Source organism: Saccostrea echinata, unplaced genomic scaffold (assembly GCF_033153115.1).
Source record: "Saccostrea echinata isolate AGI-Se365-2 ecotype Australia unplaced genomic scaffold, CSIRO_AGI_Sech_v1 ptg000016l, whole genome shotgun sequence".
NCBI classification, from domain to species: domain Eukaryota; kingdom Metazoa; phylum Mollusca; class Bivalvia; order Ostreida; family Ostreidae; genus Saccostrea; species Saccostrea echinata.
In genome coordinates, this window is record NW_026889765.1 from 14,326,599 (window position 1) to 14,351,908 (window position 25,310).

The following is a 25,310-nucleotide window of genomic DNA, read 5'->3' on the forward strand; positions in this document are numbered from 1 at the left end:
CAAGTTGCCGAGAGTGATTCAACTGAGACAATCTCTACCAGAGGGCAACCCGCAAGCTTCAGTAACACCTGAAGCTTGCGGAGCGCCCTCTGGTAGAGATTGAATTGTGAAAACTTCGTTGCTTCTTGAGTTTAAGTCTTTTGGATATTTTGTTGTGTCTGTATTATTCCTGCTTCCTTATTATTGTGAAGGATTAATTATTGTGTTTTTGAAATCTATTAAGTCTTATGAATGTGCATCTTTATCTTTTTTATAAATAAAAGTGTAACATTTGAGTAAACGTTTTTGACAAGATTAAAGGGCTGATCAAGAAGGGGGTGGTCAAGGGGGTTTGAACTTACGAAAGTCTTAGGAAGATCAAAGAAAGAGGTCATAAAAAAACTTAATAGAAAGTCTTAAAACTGGCTACAAGATGTTACATACTAGAGCAAAGGTATTGTAAATGGAGTGGGGAGTTAGGGGGTTGTGAAAACTGCCTAAACGTCTATGTGGCGACCCCCCCTTTTCGTAAAATCCTAGATTAGCCTTATGAGATCGGCTACTGACTTTTTATGGATTTATGCTACGTGAATTTGAATTTGGATGAATAAACTTTCTGTTTTTTTATAATTGACAAAATAATGCAAGAATCTGCATACATGGGATCATTTGAACCCCAAACCTCTGTTCTCATCTGTACTCATGCGAAAAAACTATCACAAAATAAGGTTCAAATATTAAAGTGACCAAATCTGCTATATATAGATACAAATAAATGCTGAAAACATTTTTCCTTCAACAAAATTTCTGTTTCCGGATGCTTTAAAACTTTAATTATCATAGATAGAAAAATCCACTGGCTGACTCTCTAAGCTTTTTTTAAAAGCTAAACTTGTAATAATAGTAATACACAGGCAACTGACGTTACTTATTTTCTTTAGATAAAATTTTTTTTTCTTTAAATAAAAAAAATATACCCCCTACCGAATTATTACATAGACCTCCTACCAGTTATTACATAGGGGGTATATTTTTTTTTAATTTAAAAAAAAATAAGTAACGTCAGGTGCCTGTGTAATAATAATAATAAAAGTTACTGAATGATTGGATTTTCACTCATTTCACATTTCTTAAAACTAAATATTTACTGCTGCAAAAAGCTGAAAAGAGTGATGAAATATTGCTAGAATATAGAATTTTTTTTTTACGAAAGTTTATCTGTGTTAAAACTGTAAAATTGAATATGTTCAGCATCTGTTAATCCATACATGAGATTATTCATTCTAGACTAATCTAATTATACATGTATATCATTTCTTTTAAAGACAATCTTTAATACCATTGCTTCTTTGACACATGCAAAGCATTATCTGAAATATTCAATTTTAAAAGATACTCATTCAAAGCAGTTTTAGAATGAATGCCCTTATCATAGTTTCGGTACTATTTGTCAACACTGAAAACTGAAGTGATAGTCATTGATTACTGCTGCATAAGAGTTTAAATACATATGCATGTTGATTGTTCAAAGATGTCAACTCTATGAAGCCAGAGACATATAACAGAGGGACCGAAGCCAAGCTCTAAAATTTACCAATTCTTGACAAATAATAATATATTTCTAAGAGGAAAAATTCACAGTTGTTGCAAGAATACTTATGACTCAGGCTTGTAGCAATGATTTTAAATAGAGGGGGCAACCTACAAAAAAAACTTTACCATATCCTAATTGGAGGGGGTCTCCCCCTTTTTTGGTACTTTTTTTTTCAAATCATGGAATTTGCCAGTACTCCACCTTACAGCAAAAAAAATGGGGGGGGGGGGGAGGGGGGGCAGCAGCATCTAAATGGAAATTTACCATAGCAAAATACTAACTCAGAAAAAAATGGGGGGGGGGGGAGTATTTTATTCTTTATGTAAATTTAATCTAATGTTTGCATAATTAAGATTTTAATTTTTCAGAAACTTTACATAATTTTTTTTTGTAAATGATATTATACTCAAATTTCAATTTTATATTTAAAACAAAACTATCTGCACCACTTTTGGTACTGCATCAGCATCATATGCTCAGCAATAAGCCTGAGTGATCTAGCTTTGATGTTACACAAGTTTGGAAGGGTTTATTCTACCTATTCCCACTTTTTGAAAATCAGGTAGGAAAAGGTAAGATTTTACGCGGGAATACGTGGAATTTTTATGTAAACATATAATTAACTGTATAAACATATAATTACCGTATAAACAGTGATTATTGAACACCTGTTGGAATAGAGGACAGGTAAATTGGCTTTTTAAAATTTATATTAATCAGGCTTTTTACTAATTTTTGAAAGAAAAATGGGAGATTTTTGAGTGAATTAAATCATATTTTTTCTGATAATCTATTTATAATTCTATTTTCTAAAATTCAGCTATTTAAGTACCAGTCCATATAAAAATCAGACAAAATGTGTATAAAAGTGATACATGAAGGTTCTCAGAGTTTGATGATTTTCCACACATAGATTTCTCTTGCACTATGATCCATGTATGTAAATTGAAAAATGTTTTAGTTCATGGTTACTATGGAAACCTGGCCAAAGAAATTTCCCTAGCAACCGGCCAATTTTTCCACGTGGTAGGACAAAAAGTCACTTATCTTTTAAGACTTGAAATGAAATGTAAATATGAATAAAATTATTCCTCTTCACTAGCATAAAGAAGATACACATCTTAAGTGTTTTAACAACCCAACACGAAGATATCAGATTTAAAGTTAGTTCTGTAATAGACATTGGAAGATATACATGTTGGGCAATTTTTGCTGATTCAGTATTTTTCTTGAGTTTGGCAATATTCAAGGTCAAATTAAAATTTGCATCTAAAAATTTCAGCTTTTGCATGTATATCACATAAAAGTAGAGGAATGTCTCTAACGAAATCCGAATTCAAACACGTGGGGTTTTTGAAAGTTAGTGTCCGTTGCCTAGCAACAATAATGGATGTTTTGATAGATAAATAGTGAATAATTGTGCAGTGTTACACACAAAAATTGTATAAATTGTTATATTAGAGTGCTAGAAATAAATTTTAAAGTGATAAAACATATATCAGACTTCTTAGCAAATTAAAGACTATTGTACAGTTACTTATCTCCATGGCAACAGCAAATTCCCCATAGCAACAAGGCCACAAAGCTTAATTTTGGCAGATATTCATATACAGTGGTAAGAAATGTTTCAAATTTAGTCCTAAAATTGCAGTTTAGCAAAATTAAAAATGTATTTTGGACCTCATAAAAGTATTTTTGTTATATAAATTTCTCATAGAAACAATTTTGAGAACATAACAACCACTTGATTTCATTGAGTGTTTGAAAGATTCATTCTCTGCAATTAATTTGACCTTCATATATGAGCAGGAGAATACATAGTCACAGAATTTCTTCAAACATGCTATATGTGTTATCAAAGAATTTTTTGACTTTTCCACACAGTCATTGTCACTTTTCTTTTCTGAATTGCTGTAGACATTTATAATGAGACTCTGAACATGTTCTTACATGTTATTTTTTTTCAAAATGTAGGGCACGTTGCCATGGTAACCATGTTACATAGCAACAAATATTTGCCTTATGTGAGTTAATGGTTTCAACATGCGCAGCACTGTTAAGGCGTACTTCGAAGAAATCAACAGAATATAAACGTGCATAAATACATACCTTTTTAAAATGAATTTTAATTTTGTAAAGGTACTATATTATCTTATGACTTTAACATTCTTTGAAATAACATTGTATACCCCGCTCTGTACTGAATTTGGTTTGGTCATGTTATTTGATAGTCACGTGATAAATGCATATAATGTGTACTGTATGTAGGTCACAAACAAATTTCAATATCGCAAGGGCATACACTAGTTAAAATTAAAAATTAAAGTAATAGATTGTTTCTACACAACTTGTAGTTTATGAAAAGTGCTGCTGCTTTAAATAGAATTCGCATTTTATTAGTTTAAATTTCAAGTTATCTCGCTAATGTCGAAATATGTGTGACCTTTACAAAGTATTTTATGTATTTATTAAGTTATGCTATCGATTTCAGGAAAGCAGCAGCACTTTTCAATTTAAGGAATATCTCCATTATGTGTATTCAAAAAATGGTCAAGATCTATTAAGTGTATGCCCTTGCGAAAAGGCGATTTAATGAGGCACCTCGGCGTGAAAGATGCACACCCTGTAGACAAAAACACGGCAGAATAAATTCAATACATTCTCTCGATATTTTTTAAATAATGGCACTAAACAAACGTTTCAGATCTGTATTAATAGTCTACCTAAGATTTTCGAATAAAATTCTGTTTAATAATAAAATGTATTTTTCACTGTGAAAAAATTACTTGATCCGCCTCTCACTGCACATAAAATGCGTCAAACTTTACCATGATGACGTCATGTCGACAAGTGCATTGCGATCAGTGACTTGTTTATATCTTGCTGTGTGGGATTTAACTAGCGACAAAAATGAATGCAGTGGTAAGTTTTGATGTAGTTCATTACTCTTATTCAGCTTAGATTTCATTTTCTGTTATTTCATTTTCTGTTATTGTGAGGAATTGCTATATTTGCGTGATGTCACAGTAAACTTTTCCCGTATAAATTAGGCCCCGCCCCCTTTATGCAGCCTTAACAGAGCTGCGTGCTATCTTGTATGCAAATGGACAATGTAAGGATACCTTTAATTCATATGAGGCAAAGATGTTTTGCTATGTTACATGGTTACAATGGCAATGTGCTCTAAATTTTGAAAAATAACATTTATGAACATGTTCAGAGTCCCATTATTAATGTTTACAGCAATTCAGAAAAGTGGCAATGACTGTGTCCAAAAGTAAAAAAAAAATTGTTACATTGGAACAAAGTATGAAAAGCAATAATTTCTTAATATTTCTTGTTTGGTTAAACATTAAAAAATAAAAGAAATTATGATTTGGATATATAAAGAAAAACAAGAAGATAACTTTGATCAACAAGGGTTGCTTTGGAAATAATATTGAAAAGTAATTTCTAATTAACTCTCTGCAAGTTTTTATGTGTTGATATTTTTTTAAATAAGATTCAATTCTAAACAAGTGGAATGCAAATTTATAGGCAATGGTGTGGTCTAAATTTCCAAATTTTAAAAAGTCCGGAACTTACTTTAAATATAGAGCGTTGCTATGTATTACATGTAATACATGTATTATGGAAAATATATGGGGAAAAATTATATAAAGTATTAACAATAACCCTGGCTTTCATTCTGGCCCAAAACAATCTCTAACTGAACCTAATAATAACAAATAAACTATAACATACGGTACAATACTACTAATGATACATGTATTAGGAAAATTGAACATTTTTTTTCTTTTCAGTATCATAACCAAAATAGGACCTACTTTTGTGTTCTTTGCATTAACAGGATCTAAAAGATTTAATTTCGTAGATTTGATTCTCTATATGTACTTGATGGATATTTTTAATTAAAATGAAACCTATGCAACAAATTTTGTGCCACTTTGCTGTTTTACCGTTCGTTTGTTTGTTTGTTTCTTATTGTTTAATGTCCCTCTCGAGAATTTTTCACTCATATGGAGACGCCACCAGTTGCCGGTGGAGAACTGCAAATTTTGATCTATACTCGGCACGCAGGGCCAATGAGCAGTGAGGGATCTTTTTCGTGCAAGCACCTACTGCGACACGGGACCTCGGTTTATACGATCTCATCCGAAGGACCGGTCTTCACGTCCCAAAGTGGGATTCGAACCCGCGACATAAGGATCAACTCCTTACTCCGCGACTCTAGAGCGAACGCTCTAACCACTGCGCCACGCGGGCGACTTACCGTTTGTAGATTCGATTCTCCACATCTTATCACTAGATGGAATTTTTTGTTAAAATTAAACCCAAGCAAAAAATTTTGTGCCACATTGTTGTGTTACCATTGCAAAAGGGCATATACTTTAAGTATGATATTGCTATAATTATAACCTATTTATGCAAAGTGAGCTCTTTTGTTGTTGTTGTTTCTCTTGCCATTGGCAATTGAATTTTGTCATGTAACTCATACATGATGTAATTATAGTAAAAATTGGGCGTTTAAGCACATAAAATGTATTCCAAGTGTAGCCATGGCTACCGCCTATTTACAGATAGTCTAAAATATAAAGTCTTTACATCGTAAATGGCAACTATGTGTAATGTTCTTGTTTAATTAGTCACTTTTGTTTACGTAGTCAGTTTTTGATTTATTTATTCAAAGTAGTTAAAAATCTGAATCCATTCATCATTCAAAGGAAGACAGCTCTGCTTTGGGGGATCTTTTTTGTCTGAATGCCTTACATGACATGCAATCTCTGTTTTAATTTAAAAGATCTTATCCAAAAGATCCGTGACATTTAACTCTTATGCTGGACTTATCGAGGGAACTACCTATGTTAACGTCTTAGGTTTGACACGGTGCCGGGGGCGAGATTCGAACGCAGGACCTCCAAACCACGAAGCGAGTTTTCCACTACTATGCTATATTCCAATAGGGTTTACATCCCTCTAATGAATACATGAGCAAGCACAAAAAATTATACTCCTTATACTTAGTGCATGATAAAAACTCCTTACTCCTGGTAACTAAGATCTTGTAAAGTCACTAGATTACCTTATAATCAAGGCCGTTGAGGCAAGTGAGGCAAATACTAGTACCTACCTCACTAAAAATTTTGAGTATTTTTTTTTTTAAAAAAGTATTACTTTGAACTTAAATAATTTGTGTCATGCACTTGATGAATACTTTCAACATTATATCTATTTTTCGGAAATCTTGCATGAATACATAATTGTCATTTCGTCATAATGATGACTTGAGTGTGGGCCAATAGCAGCAATGCAAATTTTTGAGTTGTTGGTAAAAAAATTGATTTGCTATATGTTGGCTTCTTTCTGGGGGCAGGGGTGTATTTCTATTCGATTGGTGTATAATTTAACACTAGTTGTTTACAGGTGCATGGTTAGAAAGAAATGGGAATACAAAGCATTGTGAAACAATAAATATTCTTTCCAGGACCACTTTGTTTTATTTAATCATTCTGACCCTAATTGAAAGAAGAATACCACAAGGGAGATAACTTTATGTGTCATATTCAAAATTCTTTTAAAACAAACAAAAGCTAAAAAAAAAAGTTTTGTACTCCCTTAAGCATTAAAGGACCAATTTCCATGCTAACAAAGGGTTTCTATAGTAAAAATGTGTCATCTCAAAATTTAAAGTTATGATTGCACAATGTATTCCTCTAGTGAATATTTGAGATGAGTACATCGAATTCCACCTACAATTTGTGTGCCATTACTCTTCTTCAAGACAATGGTTACATAAAAAAATGCTTTAACTCTTTAAATTATCAGAAATATCTAAGTTGTTACATGTATGTGTTCAAATTTGTTGCCATGGAATATGTTAATACATAAATACGAGGGGCATTTGAAAAGTTCTGAGAACTGATTGATAAAATATTAACCGTTAAACGGAAATAATTTAATTTTGTTTGTATTCTAGCCTCTGATTGGTTTATATCCAAAAAGGAACACAAATTATTTCTGTATAACCTGGTTTGGTATGGGGACACCCCCCCCCCCCCCCCCCCCCGACAACCAGCTGAATCATCTGTATCCGTACAATCCTCTCATTTCCAGTCCTCGGGATTCATAGAAAATTCCAGATTTAATAAATGTACCCTTAACTTCAAACAATAATTCGATCTTACCACATGTAAACAAACAACAAGGCTGCTAGGCCTATGTATCAGTTTTTACCTCCCCTCGCTTCCCATCACTTCCGTTACTACGGTTGTATTATTGAGCGGCAAATTTGAACCAATAAAAAGCAACGAAATTTTACACCCATAGTTATTTAATGATTTTAAAATTAAATTATAAGGAATGACTCTAATTCTTGGCCAAATTATTCGAGTATAACCTGGTTTGGGTTAGTTAACGCTGTTTTATAATCCGGATTATAAAGCGTAAACTGACCCAAACCAGGTTATACCGGAATAATTTGGCCAAGAATTAGAGTCATTCCTAAAATAACTCCGAAAATGATGTCAGAATCTCGAATGTCTAGCATACTGACCATAAAAATGAAATTTTCTGTGAAATAAAATTTTAAAGTCAACATTTGTTCATTGGATGAACGCTAACGGACACAACTACCAATTGGTAGAATGTTTACACAGACAACATTCTATCATATGGAGGTTATATTCAGGAGCTCTTATAGTTCTGAGGTGGTTTAATTTAAGAGTGTGTCAAACATAGAACGTTATTATCGAATCTTGCGCAAAATATTGGGTAAAAAAGACGCTGCTGTGAGAAAAACAGAAAGTAAAATAGTGCAAAGTGTTACAGGATTTGCTGGCATTAATTCGTCAGGTATTTTAACCAATTATGCGGGAACGATTAAAGCTCAAAAGAGGTTAAGCTAAAGATGCCCAATATTTTCTCGTAAAAACCAAAATGGCGCCGGTGTAGTTTTAACCCCACTGTAACTCGATATGTTCGAAAATTTTCAATCATGGAAAATAAATAATATTATACATGGCAATGAAACTCAGATTTATTTTTTTGAGTCGAAAGCCAAAAGCAATAGTGAGTTTTGGATTGCCGAATTTGAAATAATATGAAAAAATACGCACAGAAACTTGTCCCGGGGAAGACTTTTGTACGTCTTAATCGTAAACGGTAAGAATCCTGACACTCAAGATAAATTTGTGGAAAACTGCATTGTTACACTTCAGTTTTATATAGAATATGTTTTATTTAATATAGTGGAGAGCTTTATAATAGACCGAAAATTCAGCTATATCATATAAATAAAATCTGTTATAAACGCCTAAGATAACATTACCGTGCTTATTAACTAAGCAAAAAATTAAAATGTGGAATTGCTGATTTACCGTACCAATCTTATAGTCTTACTCTACTTCCATGCAAATTTTCTCTGCAATATCTTTTCAAAGAAGCCTTTGACATCACTTTTTCGATGTTCTCATGTGAACAAAAAACGCAACTTTTCAGTATGCTCAACATTCGAGATTCTGACGTCATTTTTGGAGTTATTACGTCATAAATATAAGAAAATGACATTCATATAAGTGCAAATTTTTCAGCTCTTTTCATTGGTATCAATGAAATAGTTAATATTTTAGCAAGCAGTTCTCAGAACTTTTCAAATGCCCCTCGTACTTTCAAAATTACATCGTCCATTTGCATACAAGACAGCCAGTTTTTGACTTTTATACACAGTCATTGTCACTTTTCTGAATTGCTGTAAACATTAATAATGGGACTCTGAACAACATGTTAAGTTTTTCAAAATTTAGGGCACATTGCCATGGTAACCATATTACATAGCAACAATTATTTGCCTTATATGAGTTAATGGTTTCAAATTCTTTGATAACACATATAGCATGTTTGAAGAAATTCTGTGACTATGTATTCTCCTGCTCATATATAAAGGTCAAAGTAATTGCAGAGAATGAATCTTTCAAACACTCAATGAAATCAAGTGGTTGTTATGTTCTCAAAATTGTTTCTATGGGAAATTTATTCAACAAAAATACTTTTATGAGGTCCAAAATACATTTTTAATTTTGCTAAACTGCAATTTTAGGACTAAATTTGAAACTCTTCTTACCACTGTACATGAATATCTGCCAAAATTAAGCTTTGTGGCCTTGTTGCTATGGGGAATTTGCTGTTGCCATGGAGATAAGTAACTGTACAATAGTCTTTAATTTGCTAAGAAGTCTGATATATGTTTTATCACTTTAAAATTTATTTCTAGTACTCTAATATAACAATTTATACAATTTTTCTGTGTAACACTGCACAATTATTCACTATTTATCTATCAAAACATCCATTATTGTTGCTAGGCAACGGACACTAACTTTCAAAAACCCCACGTGTTTGAATTCGGATTTCGTTAGAGACATTCCTCTACTTTTATGTGATATACATGCAAAAGCTGAAATTTTTAGATGCAAATTTTAATTTGATCTTAAATATTGCCAAACTCAAGAAAAATACTGAATCAGCAAAAATTGCCCAACATGTATATCTTCCAATGTCTATTACAGAACTAACTTTAAATCTGATATCTTCGTGTTGGGTTGTTAAAACACTTAAGATGTGTATCTTCTTTATGCTAGTGAAGAGGAATAATTTTATTCATATTTACATTTCATTTCAAGTCTTAAAAGATAAGTGACTTTTTGTCCTACCACGTGGAAAAATTGGCCGGTTGCTAGGGAAATTTCTTTGGCCAGGTTTCCATAGTAACCATGAACTAAAACATTTTTTATTTTACATACATGGATCATAGTGCAAGAGAAATCTATGTGTGGAAAATCATCAAATTCCGAGAACCTTCATGTATCATCTTTTGTCTGATTTTTATATGGACTGGTACTTAAATGCATTTTTTTTCATAAATCTATTTATTTAATGTTAAAAAATCAAGATATTAAAGTGTTTTGTAATCACTTTTTTAAATTTTCTAAAATATATATAATTGAAATAAATATTTTTTTTTCATAAATCTATTTATTTTTTTCTGTCTTAAAATGTACAAAATGCAGGTAAATCTAAGATGGGATCTAATTAGTCTAATTACTATAAAAACAAACTAATTAGTATCTAAACATGTATTGTTATTTGGTAGTGGGAATAGGTGGAACTGATATTTTTAAAAAGTAGGAATAGGTAGAAGACACCGTTTGGAAGCACCTAAAGTTTCACACTTCATATTCATAGCAATTAATGGTTGATCATTAGAGGATAATTTGCATATTGTTTGAGTCACATGTTAAGTTTCTGGAAGCAGCAGTTTATCTGACTGTAATTTGCAAAATGGCCCTTAGATTGGACCAGGTTTGGATAACCTTAGAGATTTACAGTTTTTCAAAGAAGTATAGTATAGATTGGGGAAAAGAACACATAACAAGTATCATACTCAGGTGACCATTAAGGCCCCATGAGCCTCCTTATGATTTCATGTTTTATTAGTTTATTCCTTTTTGTAGGTTATAATGTCATCAGGATTATATACCTGTATCACGTGTCGTGTGGGGTTCCGGGATGGTGACCTCCAAAGGGCTCACTATAAAACAGACTGGCATCGCTACAACCTCAAACGCAAGGTGGCAGATCTACCTCCTGTTACAACTGAAGTATTCAAGGAAAAAGTTCTTTCTCAAAGGGCTAAGGTTGGTGTAAACTTCCATACAAAACAACATGGTAAACCTTGTCTGTAATGTACATGATGTAAATAAAAATTATTGTCATGAGTAAAAGGACCCTCTCAAGCAAGGCATTATTTTAAAATATTCATACTGATTACTAACCCATGAATAAATTACTGTAAACAAGGCATTATTTTAAAATATTCATACTGATTACTAACCCATGAATAAATTACTTTAAACAAGGCATTATTTTAAAATATTCGTACTGATTACTAACCCACGAATAAATTACTATACATATATCATTAAATTCTGTTAGTGTGTACGATATTTGGCAGAACCTGATCTTTCAACAAGTTAGCGTAGATCTGATTTAGCACATTTCAGAATGTATAGCTTTCTGTATATCTATGCAAGACATTAAGCGATGTACTTGATTTAGCGGAATCAGCATGCTTTCCACCAAAGCCGCTAAATGGAATACACAGCCAAATGCAATATTTAACAGTATCTGACATATGTTTAAGATTGTAAATCCTTCAGCAAGGAATATGGTAATCTCAAATTAAGCAATTTTAATTTTTGAAATTTCATTGGTATACAAGTATAGACTGCACCAAAACACGCAATTCTAAATACAAATCTGCAATTCCAGTTGTAACTTTTCTCTTAGATTGTTACAGTTCAATCAGTATAGCTAGTTTCATCAGAGAACTCTAGTTACTTTTTTTCTGATTTTTTATAACAGGTTGAGGAAGAACAGACAGTACAGTCTTTAGTTTGTCAGCTGTGTAGTAAACACTTCAGTTCTGAGAATGCCTACCAAAATCACATCAGGTCAAAGAAACATAAGGAACTCTCAATGAAAGCTCAACAACAGGTACATACTAGTGTTGTTTTTGTTTCATCTTTCATTTGTAACAGTTGATAAACCAGTATTATAAGGTTATGATTATAGCCAAGTGCCAGGGATGAACAATTTTGATTCATCAAGAGTGTAAATTATTATACATGTATATCCTGTAAGTTCTTAATACGACATTTTAAAACCCCTGAGAATAAAAATTACTTTGCTGTAAGTGTAAATTTGTTATAAGGATGTTAATCGCAATCATGTCTTACTGTTTCATATTTATCTGTCTCTGCTGCCATTTCCATATTTTTCAGAGTATTTGTATCTGCTATCATGTATATTTAATAATAGATGAGTATGAAAAATATACACAATTGTATGAAACATAAAGAAAGAGTAATGAAAAAGGTTCCTATAGAATCAATGCACTTGATTCAAATTAGTTTGTTCGTGGGATTGACAAGCAAAATCCTATCTTAAAATTGATGATGCAACATTCCTGACCATTCCCCAGTCTGCCTACAACACCTGTCCATTTAGCTTTGTTGTTAATGTAATATTCATGGTATAATCTGCCAAGTTCACACGTAGGTAATTAGGTATAACCAGGGTTCGACACTAACTTTTTAAGGCTTTAGTCCAGCTGGACTAGTGCTTCATAACTTTAACTAGTCTGCACACGATTTTATTAGTCCGTCAAAAAAAAGAAACATCAATGTTTTTTAACTCTTTACCTACCACTGACGGATATATCAGCTTATTTTATCTCGCTTATATTCGCAGTGACGGATAAACCCGTCAGATTTTACTACACGCTAATCCGCATTGGCGGATATAACCGCTGCAGGTGTCATAACAGTATTTCACTTGAGGTTCACGTCAAATCATGGCTGATGCAAAATAATTCCTGAATCTTCCCTTCCGATTCGGGCATTTTAACACGAGACTGGAGCTGAATTTTTTTATGAGATGAAAAACAATATGTAAACTTCCTATATTGACTAGATTCATTAAAATTTAGGGCGTGCTGAATTTTCTATATACTGTATTTGAGTGGGGAGTGATTAGGTCCTGGACTTGATTTTCAAGCACCTGCTCGACTTCGAGCGAGACAAACTTGCGTGCCTTGCTGGATGGCTATGTATTTTTTGGTACTAAAATCTTTATAAAGAATTGTTTTACAAGATCTGAAAAGGAAACTTCTCAGAAGTTTGTTTTCAATTAATACCACCTACTCAAAGTTGCGCATTTTTGGTAAGAATATATAGCAAAATTTAATACTGTTGTGCAACCTGCAGTAAAAGCAGATTTTATACTTCGAAATATTGTAGTCTATAATTTAAGGTTTAATTTCGTGAGTTTAGACGGAAAATGAGAAATAATGGCATTTTTTGGCCGTCATTGCTGTTCGTTCGCGTTTAATGGAGCATAGAAAATTAGTCCAGATTTCCTCTAAAATAATTTATCTTGACCACACAAGGGCCTGATTTCGATGTATCGGGTTGAAAGAAATGCATGAAAATTAGAGGACACTTTAACAAATACCTTGCCATCACACTCGTTAACATTATTTACTCATAAACAATTTCAAAATCTATAAATTTAAAGAATACAGACTAAACCCGGAGCAAAATAAAAAATCTGAATATGTGTAGATATCCGTTGATTTGGAACACAGTGGTAACAGATAAAGAAATCTGGTTCGTAAAAAGAATTATTTAGGCAAAGCAATCGTAATTAAGCAGAAAATGCCATGATATTTCAATAATATGTATTATTTCAATGCTCTTTTTAACCCCACCCCCCTTCCTTATGACAAAGACTACTTCTTTCGCCCTGTTATAAACAGCAAACATATTTTAAATAATTTTTTATCCTTATGTGAATCAGTATGCATTAATTAAAAATTTGAGATCAAAAAACAACAAAAGTTCAATGCGCAAGATCATTACATACAGTTCAACTTTTGCCATATTTTTAGAAATCCGTGTTCACCGCGAACACCCCTGTCACCGAGTGTCGCCAATATTTTTCCTACCTTGAGACGGATTTTTATGAAACTTGCTTTATTACATTGCATATTCATTACAGATCGGGAAAATGGCATTATTCTGGCAAGCAAAAATTTTCACTCTTATTGCAGGTGTCATAACAGTATTTCACTTGAGGTTCACGTCAAATCATGGCTGACGCAAAATAATTCCTGAATCTTCCCTTCCGATTCGGGCATTTTAACACGAGACTGGAGCTGAATTTTTTTATGAGATGAAAAACAATATGTAACTTCCTATATTGACTAGATTCATTAAAATTTAGGGCTTGCTGAATTTTCTATATACTGTATTTGAGTGGGGAGTGATTAGGTCCTGGACTTGATTTTCAAGCACCTGCTCGACTTCGAGCGAGACAAACTTGCGTGCCTTGCTGGATGGCTATGTATTTTTTGGTACTAAAATCTTTATAAAGAATTGTTTTACAAGATCTGAAAAGGAAACTTCTCAGAAGTTTGTTTTCAATTAATACCACCTACTCAAAGTTGCGCATTTTTGGTAAGAATATATAGCAAAATTTAATATTGTTTTGCAACCTGTAAACAAATACCTGCGCATTCGTACTGACTGAAATATCCGCATTTTTACATATGTTACGGTAAGTCTTATTGGTTAGTTTGAGGGAGGACCCCAACTCAGAACCAATGAAAATCAGTTTAAGGAAAGGCTAATCTGTAAATTGATACGTAATGTTTCCATATTAGGCAGTGTTATCAATATATAGAAAGGAGATTCCCAGCGCGTTGTTTATAGTTCTAGAAGCAGTTCAAAATGGCGGAAAACATACTCGACATATTTCTATCGGACAGTGATTCTGATGAATTTGAGGGATTTACAGAAGCAGATATTGAAGCAGTAGAGAGAAGAAGTATCGGTAGTGATATTTCTCTATCTGATTTTGAGGATTCATCTTCGGAAGAAGAGTCAGAGGAGGAAATAGACGACGCGACCTGGTCACGACAGTTACACAAACCAAACGTGACTGAATTTACGGAGGAAGTTGGCCCGTCTTTTGTGCTGGACGAGGACAAGAAAGAATTGGATTTTTTCTTGAAATTCTTTCCTACAACCTTGATTGAAAAAATTGTGGAAGAAACCAACGGTTATGCTGCGAGATCAATCGTCACACGACCCGACAAAATTTGGGTGCCTACCACGATTCCCGAGATGATGGCGTTCTTAGGAATTCACATCATTTTTTCAGTCCTTGGAGTGCCGTCATATACACTGGCGTGGAAATCAACGTGGCCATTTGAAATACCCAGTATTCCAACCATCATGACCAGGACTCGTTTTGAAAGAATCTCAAAATATTTCCATATGAATGACACCACACAAAACCCAGCCCGAGGACAACCAGGACATGACAAATTGTGTCACATCAGGCCAGTTATTGACAAACTCTCTGAAACTTGTCATGAAAACTATCATCCCCACAAAGAACAATCAGTTGATGAAGGTATGATAGCTTTTAAAGGAAGACTGTCCTTTAAACAGTACTTGCCAGCCAAGCCAACTAAATTTGGGATTAAAGTGTGGGAACGAGCCTCACCAAAAAATGGATACGTGCACGAGTTTCAAGTGTATACGGGACGTGTAGCTGGCGGTCGTACAGAAGAAGGATTAGGATCTCGTGTTGTGAAAGACTTGACTCGGAAACTTGTTCACAAGTCTCATGTTATTTACATGGACAATTTCTTCTCAAGTCCCGAACTATACAAACAGCTGTTACGTGAAGGTATTTACTGTTGTGGAACCGTTCGAGTGAACCGTCGTGGCATGCCAGAGGCCATAAAGAGTGCGAAATTAAAGAACAGGGGTGACAGTCTAACAATGCAGAAAGGAAATCTTGTAGCCACTGCTTGGAAGGACAAAAAAGTTGTTACTTATCTAAGTACAAACTGTGACCCTACTCATGAAAGGATCGTGCAAAGGCGTCAGAAAGATGGAACTAGAAAAGATGTGTCAGCTCCTAGTGTCTCAGAACTGTACAACAAGTACATGTTTGGAGTTGACCTAGCAGATCAGAAGAGGATGCAGTACTCTACCTGCAGAAAGGCCAAAAAATGGTACAAATACTTGTTTTGGTTTTGTTTTGACTTGGCCCTGGTAAATGCACTCATCTGTATGCAGGAATCGCCCAACCACAAACTGAGGACCAAAACAAACAAAGAAAAAAAAAGGACCCAACTGGACTTCAGAAAGGCTTTGGCCCAGCAAATGATTGGAGACTTCAGGGGTAGCAGAAAACGAAAGGCCCCAGCAGTAACCGGAAATTGTGGCCTTGCCCACTGGCCCATTCAGTTTGAAAAGCCAGGACGCTGCAAGGGCTGTGCAAAACAGCAGAAAAGGCATGAAGTGTCAACTGGATGCAGGCAGTGCAACATCAGACTTTGTATTAAAAATGACTGTTTCTTCAAGTGGCATCAGGAACTTTTAAGATGAAATATATGCAGAAATTGTACATTTTTCTTGGAAAATGAGTGTTTATGTTGTAAATAATTGAGAACTGTGAAGTAACTAATTGGTCATATTGGACAATATTCAGAAAATGTGAAATTTAAACTTTTAAGATTATAAAACACTTTTGATTTTTAAAATATTCCAAATAATAAATGAGATAATGAGCTTTACACATGTGTACTATTTATTCCAGCTGCAAATTCTTGTAGCTGCAAAATCTGTCTGGTAATTAAGCCTCACACTGCTCCTGCGGTGAAAGATAAGAGCTGTGTGTGGTAGTGAACTACAGCAGCAGCACTGGTAGATAAGAAGTTAACATTAGTTTAACGTGACAATTAATATAGGTATTATTTTTTTAAATAAACAAAGTATTTACGTGAAATATTATTCCACAGATTCACTGAAATCTCGCAATCAGCAAGTACGATCGTATTCCTGATCTCGTTTTTTTTTTTTTGTCTTTACATTCCATCCAAAACGTCCAACATCTTTCTTAAAAGTGTCATACTAAATCATGATTGCTAAAACCTTATACTTCATATTGATCAGTCGAAAAATTAAGTGCTGAATTGACCCGGCATTGCGTAACTACCCGTCAAAAGCTAGAAATCTAAAAATACACGCGGGGTTTTCCACTAAAAGTTGTCGTGAATCGGATATCAGTAATTTATTCATATTGTTTTTCAAAAACTTTTATTGGTCCGTTCAGACTAATTAGCCACATATTTTATTAGTCCGAATGAAAATGTATTAGTCTGAGACTAATGGACTAACGTTAGTGTTGAACCCTGATAACAGTCCCCTGTAGGTTGGCTTGACTTTGATGTTGACAATATATGAGAAATATTAACTAATACATTTAGTTTTAAATTTTTTCAATTGAAAAATAATGATTTTTAATTTAATAATTTTTTTTATTGGATAAATTTTGGCATGCAGGTATGGATTTGCACATGACATCATCATTTTTATTTGGCTTAAATTGACCTTTGTGTAAAATTAAAAATTGTGAAGGGATGACGTATACATTACACTTAAAGTAACATTTTATTCTGAAATAAACTTTATGAAACATGCTCACTTTCAACCCATCATGAATATTTCCTTCATACTTAATACACAGTTTATACAGAAATCATCCGATCTATTAACATAGGCATAATGCCGCATTAAAAACAAACTTAGTTAGTTGACATGGGAATTCCATGACTATGCCCATTCCAATTTCATTTGTAAAAAAGTGTGACCCACCTCTTTTACTATGTGAAATATGAAGATAACGAACAGTATTCAATCTCAAAAGTCTAATAAAATGATACAAATTTGGAGCAGAGCAAACACAGACCTCAAAATTTAGAGGTGGGATAAGGTGCCATGGAGGAGTGAGCATCCCCTGCCGACCGGTCACACCTACCGTCTGCTCCTTGTCATGATCAAAAAAACAAAAAAAACAAAAAAAAAACAAAAAAACTGTAGACAGTATATTCTAGACAATGATAATCTTTAAATCTGATATCACTTTTGTACAGAGTAATAAAACTAGTGACCAACAGAACAGTGAGGAATCTTCACAGAGACAGAAGGACTACATAAACAAAAAAATAAAAACAGACATGGAAAAGGCACAGAAGCTGAGTGAGGAAGCTACAAGCCACATGGAAGAAGGTATGTGTGGATAAAATATGCTATATTGAGAATGAATTTTGTTCATACATCCATCTTACGATGGGCATACTTAAATGTATTCCATTTGGCAGTGTATTTTAAGTGCTTTTGGCGGAAAGCAGCATTCGCTAAATCAAGCACATTTAGCAATGTAAAGTACCAACCAGACCCAACCTGATACAAAGCAGTCCCAGAGCAGTCCCGGGGACTGCTTTCTGGGACTGCTAAAGCAGTCCCAGAGCGGTCCCAGAGCAGTCCCACAGCGGTCCAAGCAGTCCCAGAAGTCCCAGCGGTCCCAGAAAGCAGTCCCAGCAGTCCCAGTGGGCGGGGTTAATTAATTTAATGGGTGGAGCTTACTCAGAATGAGATTACCAATAAACAATGTAACTATATAAAAGGCAGTTGAAATTAAAGTGCAATTCTTTCTGAGTAGTATCAACACATATTTACAATTCTTATGCGACAGTCATTTCTGAACTGTTAAGAAAATCACAGTACCGTATAGAAACAAATTATAATTATTGAATGAAGAAGACGTTCACACCTATTAATAACATGAATATTTAAACACAATTATTTGGTATATTAATTTTTAACCAAAATAAACCAATTTCTTTATATTTTGTGATTGATATTGGTTTTCATATTTATTTTTTTAATATAGAAAATTAAACTTGAATTGTTTATTTTATACCAGAATTACCTTTAAATAGATAATAATAATTATAGAGCAAGGCCGATTCCCATACTATACTCTGAATGCATTTTTCTTAAGTATTGGAGCTTTTGAAAAATTCTTTGTTAAACATTGCCGAGTATTATATTTCAGTCATGATTATTTTCAATGACTTCCCATTTTAATTATCTTTATATTCTCAGTTTTAAGTGTTTTATTATATAAATGTTCGCGTGTACATCTGTAAATCATGCAAATGGAACCCTCAGATTATGTTCAAAATTAATCCCGAATAAATTTATACACAATTATTGAAACTAAGATTTTTTGAAGGACATAGATTGAAATTAGTGTCAATGTTGACCAGCGTGTTCAGTGATGTGTAACACTGATACCCAAATAACATACATTGATTTTCTGCTAATTATGCCCAAAGGCGATTGAAACCTCAGGTGTTGACACCATATATAGCGCATTTTATACAATCCCATTGTATTAACCGGCCAGGTAAACACAAACAAAAGAAATAAGAAACAGGTCACAATTCCTGATATTTTCAAATGTTTATTTTTTAAATAAATGTACTCTTTTAATGACTTGTTTATAAATTAAAAACTAATTCATAAATAAATCCCCGAATAATTGTTCACATTGTTTATGTGACAGAAGAATGGTAAAATAACTTTATTTCATGGTCATTAAATAAATTATTAGGTTTTGTTTGAGGGTGGTAAAAAAAAGCATGGAGTGCTCTTTTTTAAGCATGGTATTAGCTTTTTCAATTAAGAAAAAAATCCAGTACAGTACGTTCCTGAATACATGTATCTTACTGAAATGACAAGTTTGTTTGCTTTTTGTTTGTTAATGCAAACTTTGAGTACATATGTAATTTGACAGCATTAATTTATTAAATAGGCCTAGATAATTTTTTTTTTCAAACACCTGTATTGAAGTTTAATTTAAGGGATAAAAATTATCCACTGACTTCCCTTTTTAACTACTTTTATTTTCTTAAAATTAATTCTAGACTACAATTGTGTAAATTTACAGCCCTCTGAAGACATTTAGTAATTACATGTATAACTATCTCTATTATTTTATTTGATTTTTGTAAGAAATTAATACTCGTTTTTTTTTTATATTTGCTTTTATCTTAAACACCTCTCTGCAGAAAGTAAACAAAACAACAAGGAGCTGCAAATTCAGAATACACAAGGGGCGGAGCTATCATGTCACTCAGAACCTTTATCACGCATGAGTGAACAAAGCAGTCCCAGGGACTGCTGGGACTGCTGGGTCTGTTTTCTAGAGCAGTCCAAGAGCAGTCCCATAGCGGTCCCAGAGCAGTCCCACAGCGGACCCAGAGCAGTCCCAAAGCAGTCCCGGAGACTGCTTTCTGGGACTGCTTTGGTGTCAGGTTGGGTCTGGTTGGTACTGTACTTCATTAATTTTTTATTTAATTAGGGCCCTGCAAGGATTTGCGGGTGCCCTATAGTAATCACTCTGTCTGTCAGTCTGTCCGTCTGTCTGTCTGTCCCTCTGTCATCCTTCCATCCACAAATTTTCTGTTTTTTTCTAATAACTTTATTTAGGGTTGACCAATTAAGTTCAAATTTGGTATGTTGGTTGAATAGGCAGTAAGACATATTTTGATGCTAAGTTTGGTTCTCTGTGTCATCCAGTTTGGAGCTGGGATGGTGGGGTAGATTCCTTTACTTTTTATAAGAGTGAATGGGCAAAGAGAGATAACTGCTGAGAATGTTCCTATTGTAAACTATGAAAGGCTGCAATTAATTAACTTTCCTCGAGAAGAAAATCCAAAGTATTTATCTTTATCTGTCACATTGAGATTAATTAACACCTCTGTCTGCAAATGAAGTTTGTTTAGAAGTTAAGGTCAATTCTGAATGATGTTTACATTCTCTGATATGTGGATTTAAATAATGTTCATACTTTATTTTGGTAAAATACACAATGAGTTATTTATGATTTTATTGAATTCTAAAGACAAGGTATAGATAAAAATATCTTTTTTATAATTATTTAATTTTTTTTTCTTTTTTTCTTTCTTTTTTTCTGCCTTATGTAAATTCAAGAATACTGTTTATTTTAACAGGTAATCAGATAATAACCTCATTCTATCATTGCTGAAAAAGTTCTTATTGTAAATTTAGAAGAAAAGGTTGAGAGAGCAGTATAATTCATCCCCTGGGATTGGTTATCTTGCTGGTCACAGAAAATTTTAGAGGGTTATGTTTCTGTCACTTTAAGATTAATTAAACCTTTGTCTGCAGCTGATGTTTGTTTTGAAGTTAAGGTCAAGCCTGGGTGATACTTGCATTCACTGAAGGCTGGTATTTTAGAAAACACATGCTTCATTCTTCTTTAAATATACATTTAATTGAGTTATTATAGATAAGATGTTTTTTACTGCCTTATGTAAATACAAGGATGCTATTTACAGGTTGTTGGATATTTAGCAGTTGCTGTTGCTTAGTCTTCTTTATATATTTTTAAATTTTTGTAATCAAGTAAAATTCTCATCCCCTAATTTGCACCCTTATATTTCTACCCCTCGGCGGGGCCCTTGCTGACTGGTCAGATTTCTAGTTTATATATTTATATTTAGCACATTCAGAAATGTGCTAAATCAAATCTACAGTAATTTGTCAATAAATGGATTTTGACCAAATATTGTACATGCTAATTATAATACAATTACAGTTTTTTTTGGTATGGTAATGGTCTTCTGTTTGTGGACAGTTCATAGTTCATTTTTCTTGGATGTGTTTCAAAATATGAATATGAAGCTTGGCTAATACGTGATGATTTTAAAAGAGTACATGTAATCTGCCGTATTGTTAGACTTCAAAGTATAACATCTGTGCAGAGTTCCAGTCCCAGGTAGGGTTGAGTTTGTTAGTAACCTGATACATGTACTCAGGTGACTGTCAAGGCCTATGGGCAGGTGTATTTCATGTTTTGTTATGATTTACAGACTCTGAAGAGGAGGAATGGGAGGGGGATGCATTAGGAATGGAGGAGTGTTTGTTCTGCCCTTCCATCAGCTCCTCACTAGAAAACAACATTAACCACATGTCTGTCAAGCATGGATTCTTCCTTCCTGATGCTGACTATCTGGTGGACTTGGAGGGAATGATTACATACCTAGGTATGGAGTTTTGATCTTGCAAACACCCTGCCTTCATATGTCCAGTAATATAGAAGATTTTGATGCTTTTGGCCCCACTCCTTAAGCCTCAAGTGGGCATGGGATCATAAAATTCACATTTGTTCCCCTTCAACTTTGGTGCTACATACATATGCACTTGGCTGTACCAGGCCTGTATTCACAGCTTCATAAACTAATTAAACATTGTTCTTTGAAATCTGCATGCTTTCAGGTGAGAAGGTTGGGGAGGGTCACATGTGTCTTTGGTGTGGGGAGAAAGGAAGGACTTTCCGCAGTCTGCAGGCTGTACAGAAACACATGGTGGACAAGGGACATTGCAAAATTTTCTTTGAAAAAGAGGCCGCATTGGAATTTGCAGACTTCTATGATTACAGGTAATGAACTTGGCTTTTGTGAGACCTTAATATAATCAGTAGGGGCTGTCTGATTATAAATTAGGGTGGCATATTTCTGTCCCCTGTATGCAAGTTATATTTCTATACATTATGTCAACATGCAAGATAATTATGTCAACATGCAACATAAATATGTCAACATGCAACATGCCGAGATTTTCTCTCAGGTAAGGGGAGGGACTTAATTTTACATGCGTGGCACCCCGAGGTATTGAGGGTCATGCAGATCATGCAGAGCGCTTATCCCTATATACACAAACAGTATACACAGGAAGTCAATGAGTATTACCTGGACAGCTTGTTTGGTCTACATTTCATCAGGATATAAAATTATTAAATCTCTACATTGATAGAGAATATCATTAGTAATAACTAAAATTTGTAAAATTCCAAAATAAATTTTCACTTCTAAATTCCATCTATTTTTGTAAAAATCTATGTATTTTATGTCATTGTAGCAAGGAGGAGTTCATCATTAAAATAAATAAATACAAATACATTTTTAAAAGTAAGATATCCATCTTTGCTTGTCCCTTTCAATGGATAATTGCACTTATCTCTGGGTTTTGGGTCTTTTTACATTGTTTCTGTTGCTTTTATATCTTAAACTTATTTCACTTTTGTATATTTACTAAAGAATTCTGTCAATTTGGCACCAAAATTTAAATGTTAAAATGATTTTAGAATGTGATACAATAAAAAAAATTCTATGTTTTTTGTCCTTACTGCTTTCCAAATATAGAGAATTTACATTTACCTTCCATTGATTAAACATTAGGTATGCATGAGAGGTGGAGCTAACATTGTAGGAATAGCTCTAAAATTAGACTAGATAAATAACAATGACATGTATAAAAGTATGAGATTACTCTTTCTCATATCCCCCTTTATTCTGTATGGCACAAGTACACTATTAACAAAGGTTTCAAAATGAAATTAACAATATGAGCACGTCCATGTAAGGAAAGAATATTTTGAATCAATGCCTGACTATTCAACATGTTTGAGCACAGTGTCATAGTTAGCACAAAACATGCCACCTTACAAGTCACGTGACAGAATTTAGAATTCACAGAGTTACCGGAGGTAAGAAATCATGTGGGGAATAATAATATTCAACATGCCATAGCCCTTGGTTTATAACAGAGAGAGCGTATTTAAGAAGAAGAGGTTTTTAGCTCACCTGAGCATAAGGCTCAAGTGAGTCTGGCTGTAGTCCCGCCAGAGTTACTGAGAACTTCACGATCATTATAATTTGCTGAACACCAAAAAACTGAAAGGTTTGGGGTGACATGGCATTAAGATGTGGTTCTTCTTACAGGAGTAGTTATCCAGACAGTAAAGACAATGCCATGGAAACAGGGGAAGAAGAGGAGGAGCTATCAGAAAATGTGTTAGATACTGAAGGATTTGAAATGATCCTACCTTCAGGTGAGAAGTAAAAATGTGTTAGATACTGAAGGATTTGAAATGGTCCTACCTTCAGGTGAGTAGTAAAATTGTACGGCAGAAGAGACATTCTAGTTTACTGCTTCTGCATTCATCCTCTGTGTAATCGAGGATTTGGTCATTTTCTGTCTCAAATTCTCAACTTTATCCTTAAAGTAATGTAGGTTTAGAACACACTTCACAGCTTTAAATTTTTGTATACCAGTTCCATTCAGAAGGGGGAAGGGTTAAAGGTTTACACTTGTTAAGCTGTATGTATGTACATCCATCCCACTTTTACTTTGGTTGTTCTCATGTATTTTTAAGGTTATGAAGAGCTCAGCTAGGATTATTAATGAATCAAAGAGACATGCCCTTTGTTGTTAATCTCGTTCTATTTGTGCAAAGCTTGAGAAATTTGTAGGTGACTTTTCATATTTGCACCATGAGTTGGTTTGAGGTAAAGCTTTGCTAGCAATGATTCGATCAGCTTATCACAGGGATTAAAAGGGGATAGCCTCTGTTAAAAAACTTCTTAAGTTTCTTGATCTGCAACAACTTTATAGGAATGTATTGATTATGTGAATTGCTTCAAAGAAAAACATTGCCCAGATAGTTTTGGGATACCGGTAGTTCTCAGGCACACATTGTCAAAAGTCATGGCTTCTGTTAATAAATATCCACCATAAACTGGTGTAATGACCAGTATAGTTAAAATAATTCAATTTACTGGGTCAAAGGGTGTGTCTGATTAGTATAGTTAAAATAATTCAATTTACTGGGTCAAAGGGTGCATCTGACTAGTATAGCTAAAATATTTCAGTTTACTGAGTCAAAGGATGTGGTTTCTGTTGCTAAATAAGATTTCTGGTTTTGTTTCCTGAGCAGTAATTCAGAATGGTCTTGATTGTATTTGCAACATGCACTGATCTGGTGAAAGGACTGGCCAATATATGCATTTCCTTGACTGGGGATGGAGGGTTCAGGTGGCCAAAGGGATGATTTCTGTTGCTAAAAATTAGATATCTTGTTTCTTTGAAATAATTTCATAGTGGTTTGGTCTGACTTATGGAGACATCTCTTCTTCAAAAAGATTGCCAATTTTGCAAGACTGAAAATTCTGTTAAATTAAAGACTTTGTCTCTAGTTTTGGGGGCTTAGCTATAGAAAATTCTAACTCTTTCATTTAAATGGTTAATTATGGACATACTTGCTGTTTTGTTTGTTTCAAATTTCTATATTTATTGTACATGTAAAAATAACTTCAGTTTAATGGTTTAAACTTGCCTGAAATACAACAAAAAATACAAATTTTTAATATTCAGTCTAAATGGTATTCTTC

At 33.7% G+C, this 25,310-nt stretch overlaps 1 protein-coding gene across 2 annotated transcripts in view; it reads left to right on the plus strand.

Moving 5' to 3' along the window:
* LOC133188465 (cytoplasmic 60S subunit biogenesis factor ZNF622-like) overlaps positions 1 to 25,310 on the plus strand; it is a 29,606-nt gene that overhangs the window by 2,843 nt on the left and 1,453 nt on the right. For both annotated transcript variants that reach the window (XM_061323905.1, XM_061323906.1), the window contains exons 2-7: positions 11,083 to 11,265; positions 11,993 to 12,124; positions 18,141 to 18,276; positions 21,951 to 22,124; positions 22,357 to 22,519; positions 23,862 to 23,971. In XM_061323905.1, the coding sequence (XP_061179889.1) occupies positions 11,089 to 11,265; positions 11,993 to 12,124; positions 18,141 to 18,276; positions 21,951 to 22,124; positions 22,357 to 22,519; positions 23,862 to 23,971 (892 nt within the window). In that variant the 5' untranslated portion in view covers positions 11,083 to 11,088. The remainder of the gene's footprint in view (positions 1 to 11,082; positions 11,266 to 11,992; positions 12,125 to 18,140; positions 18,277 to 21,950; positions 22,125 to 22,356; positions 22,520 to 23,861; positions 23,972 to 25,310) is intronic.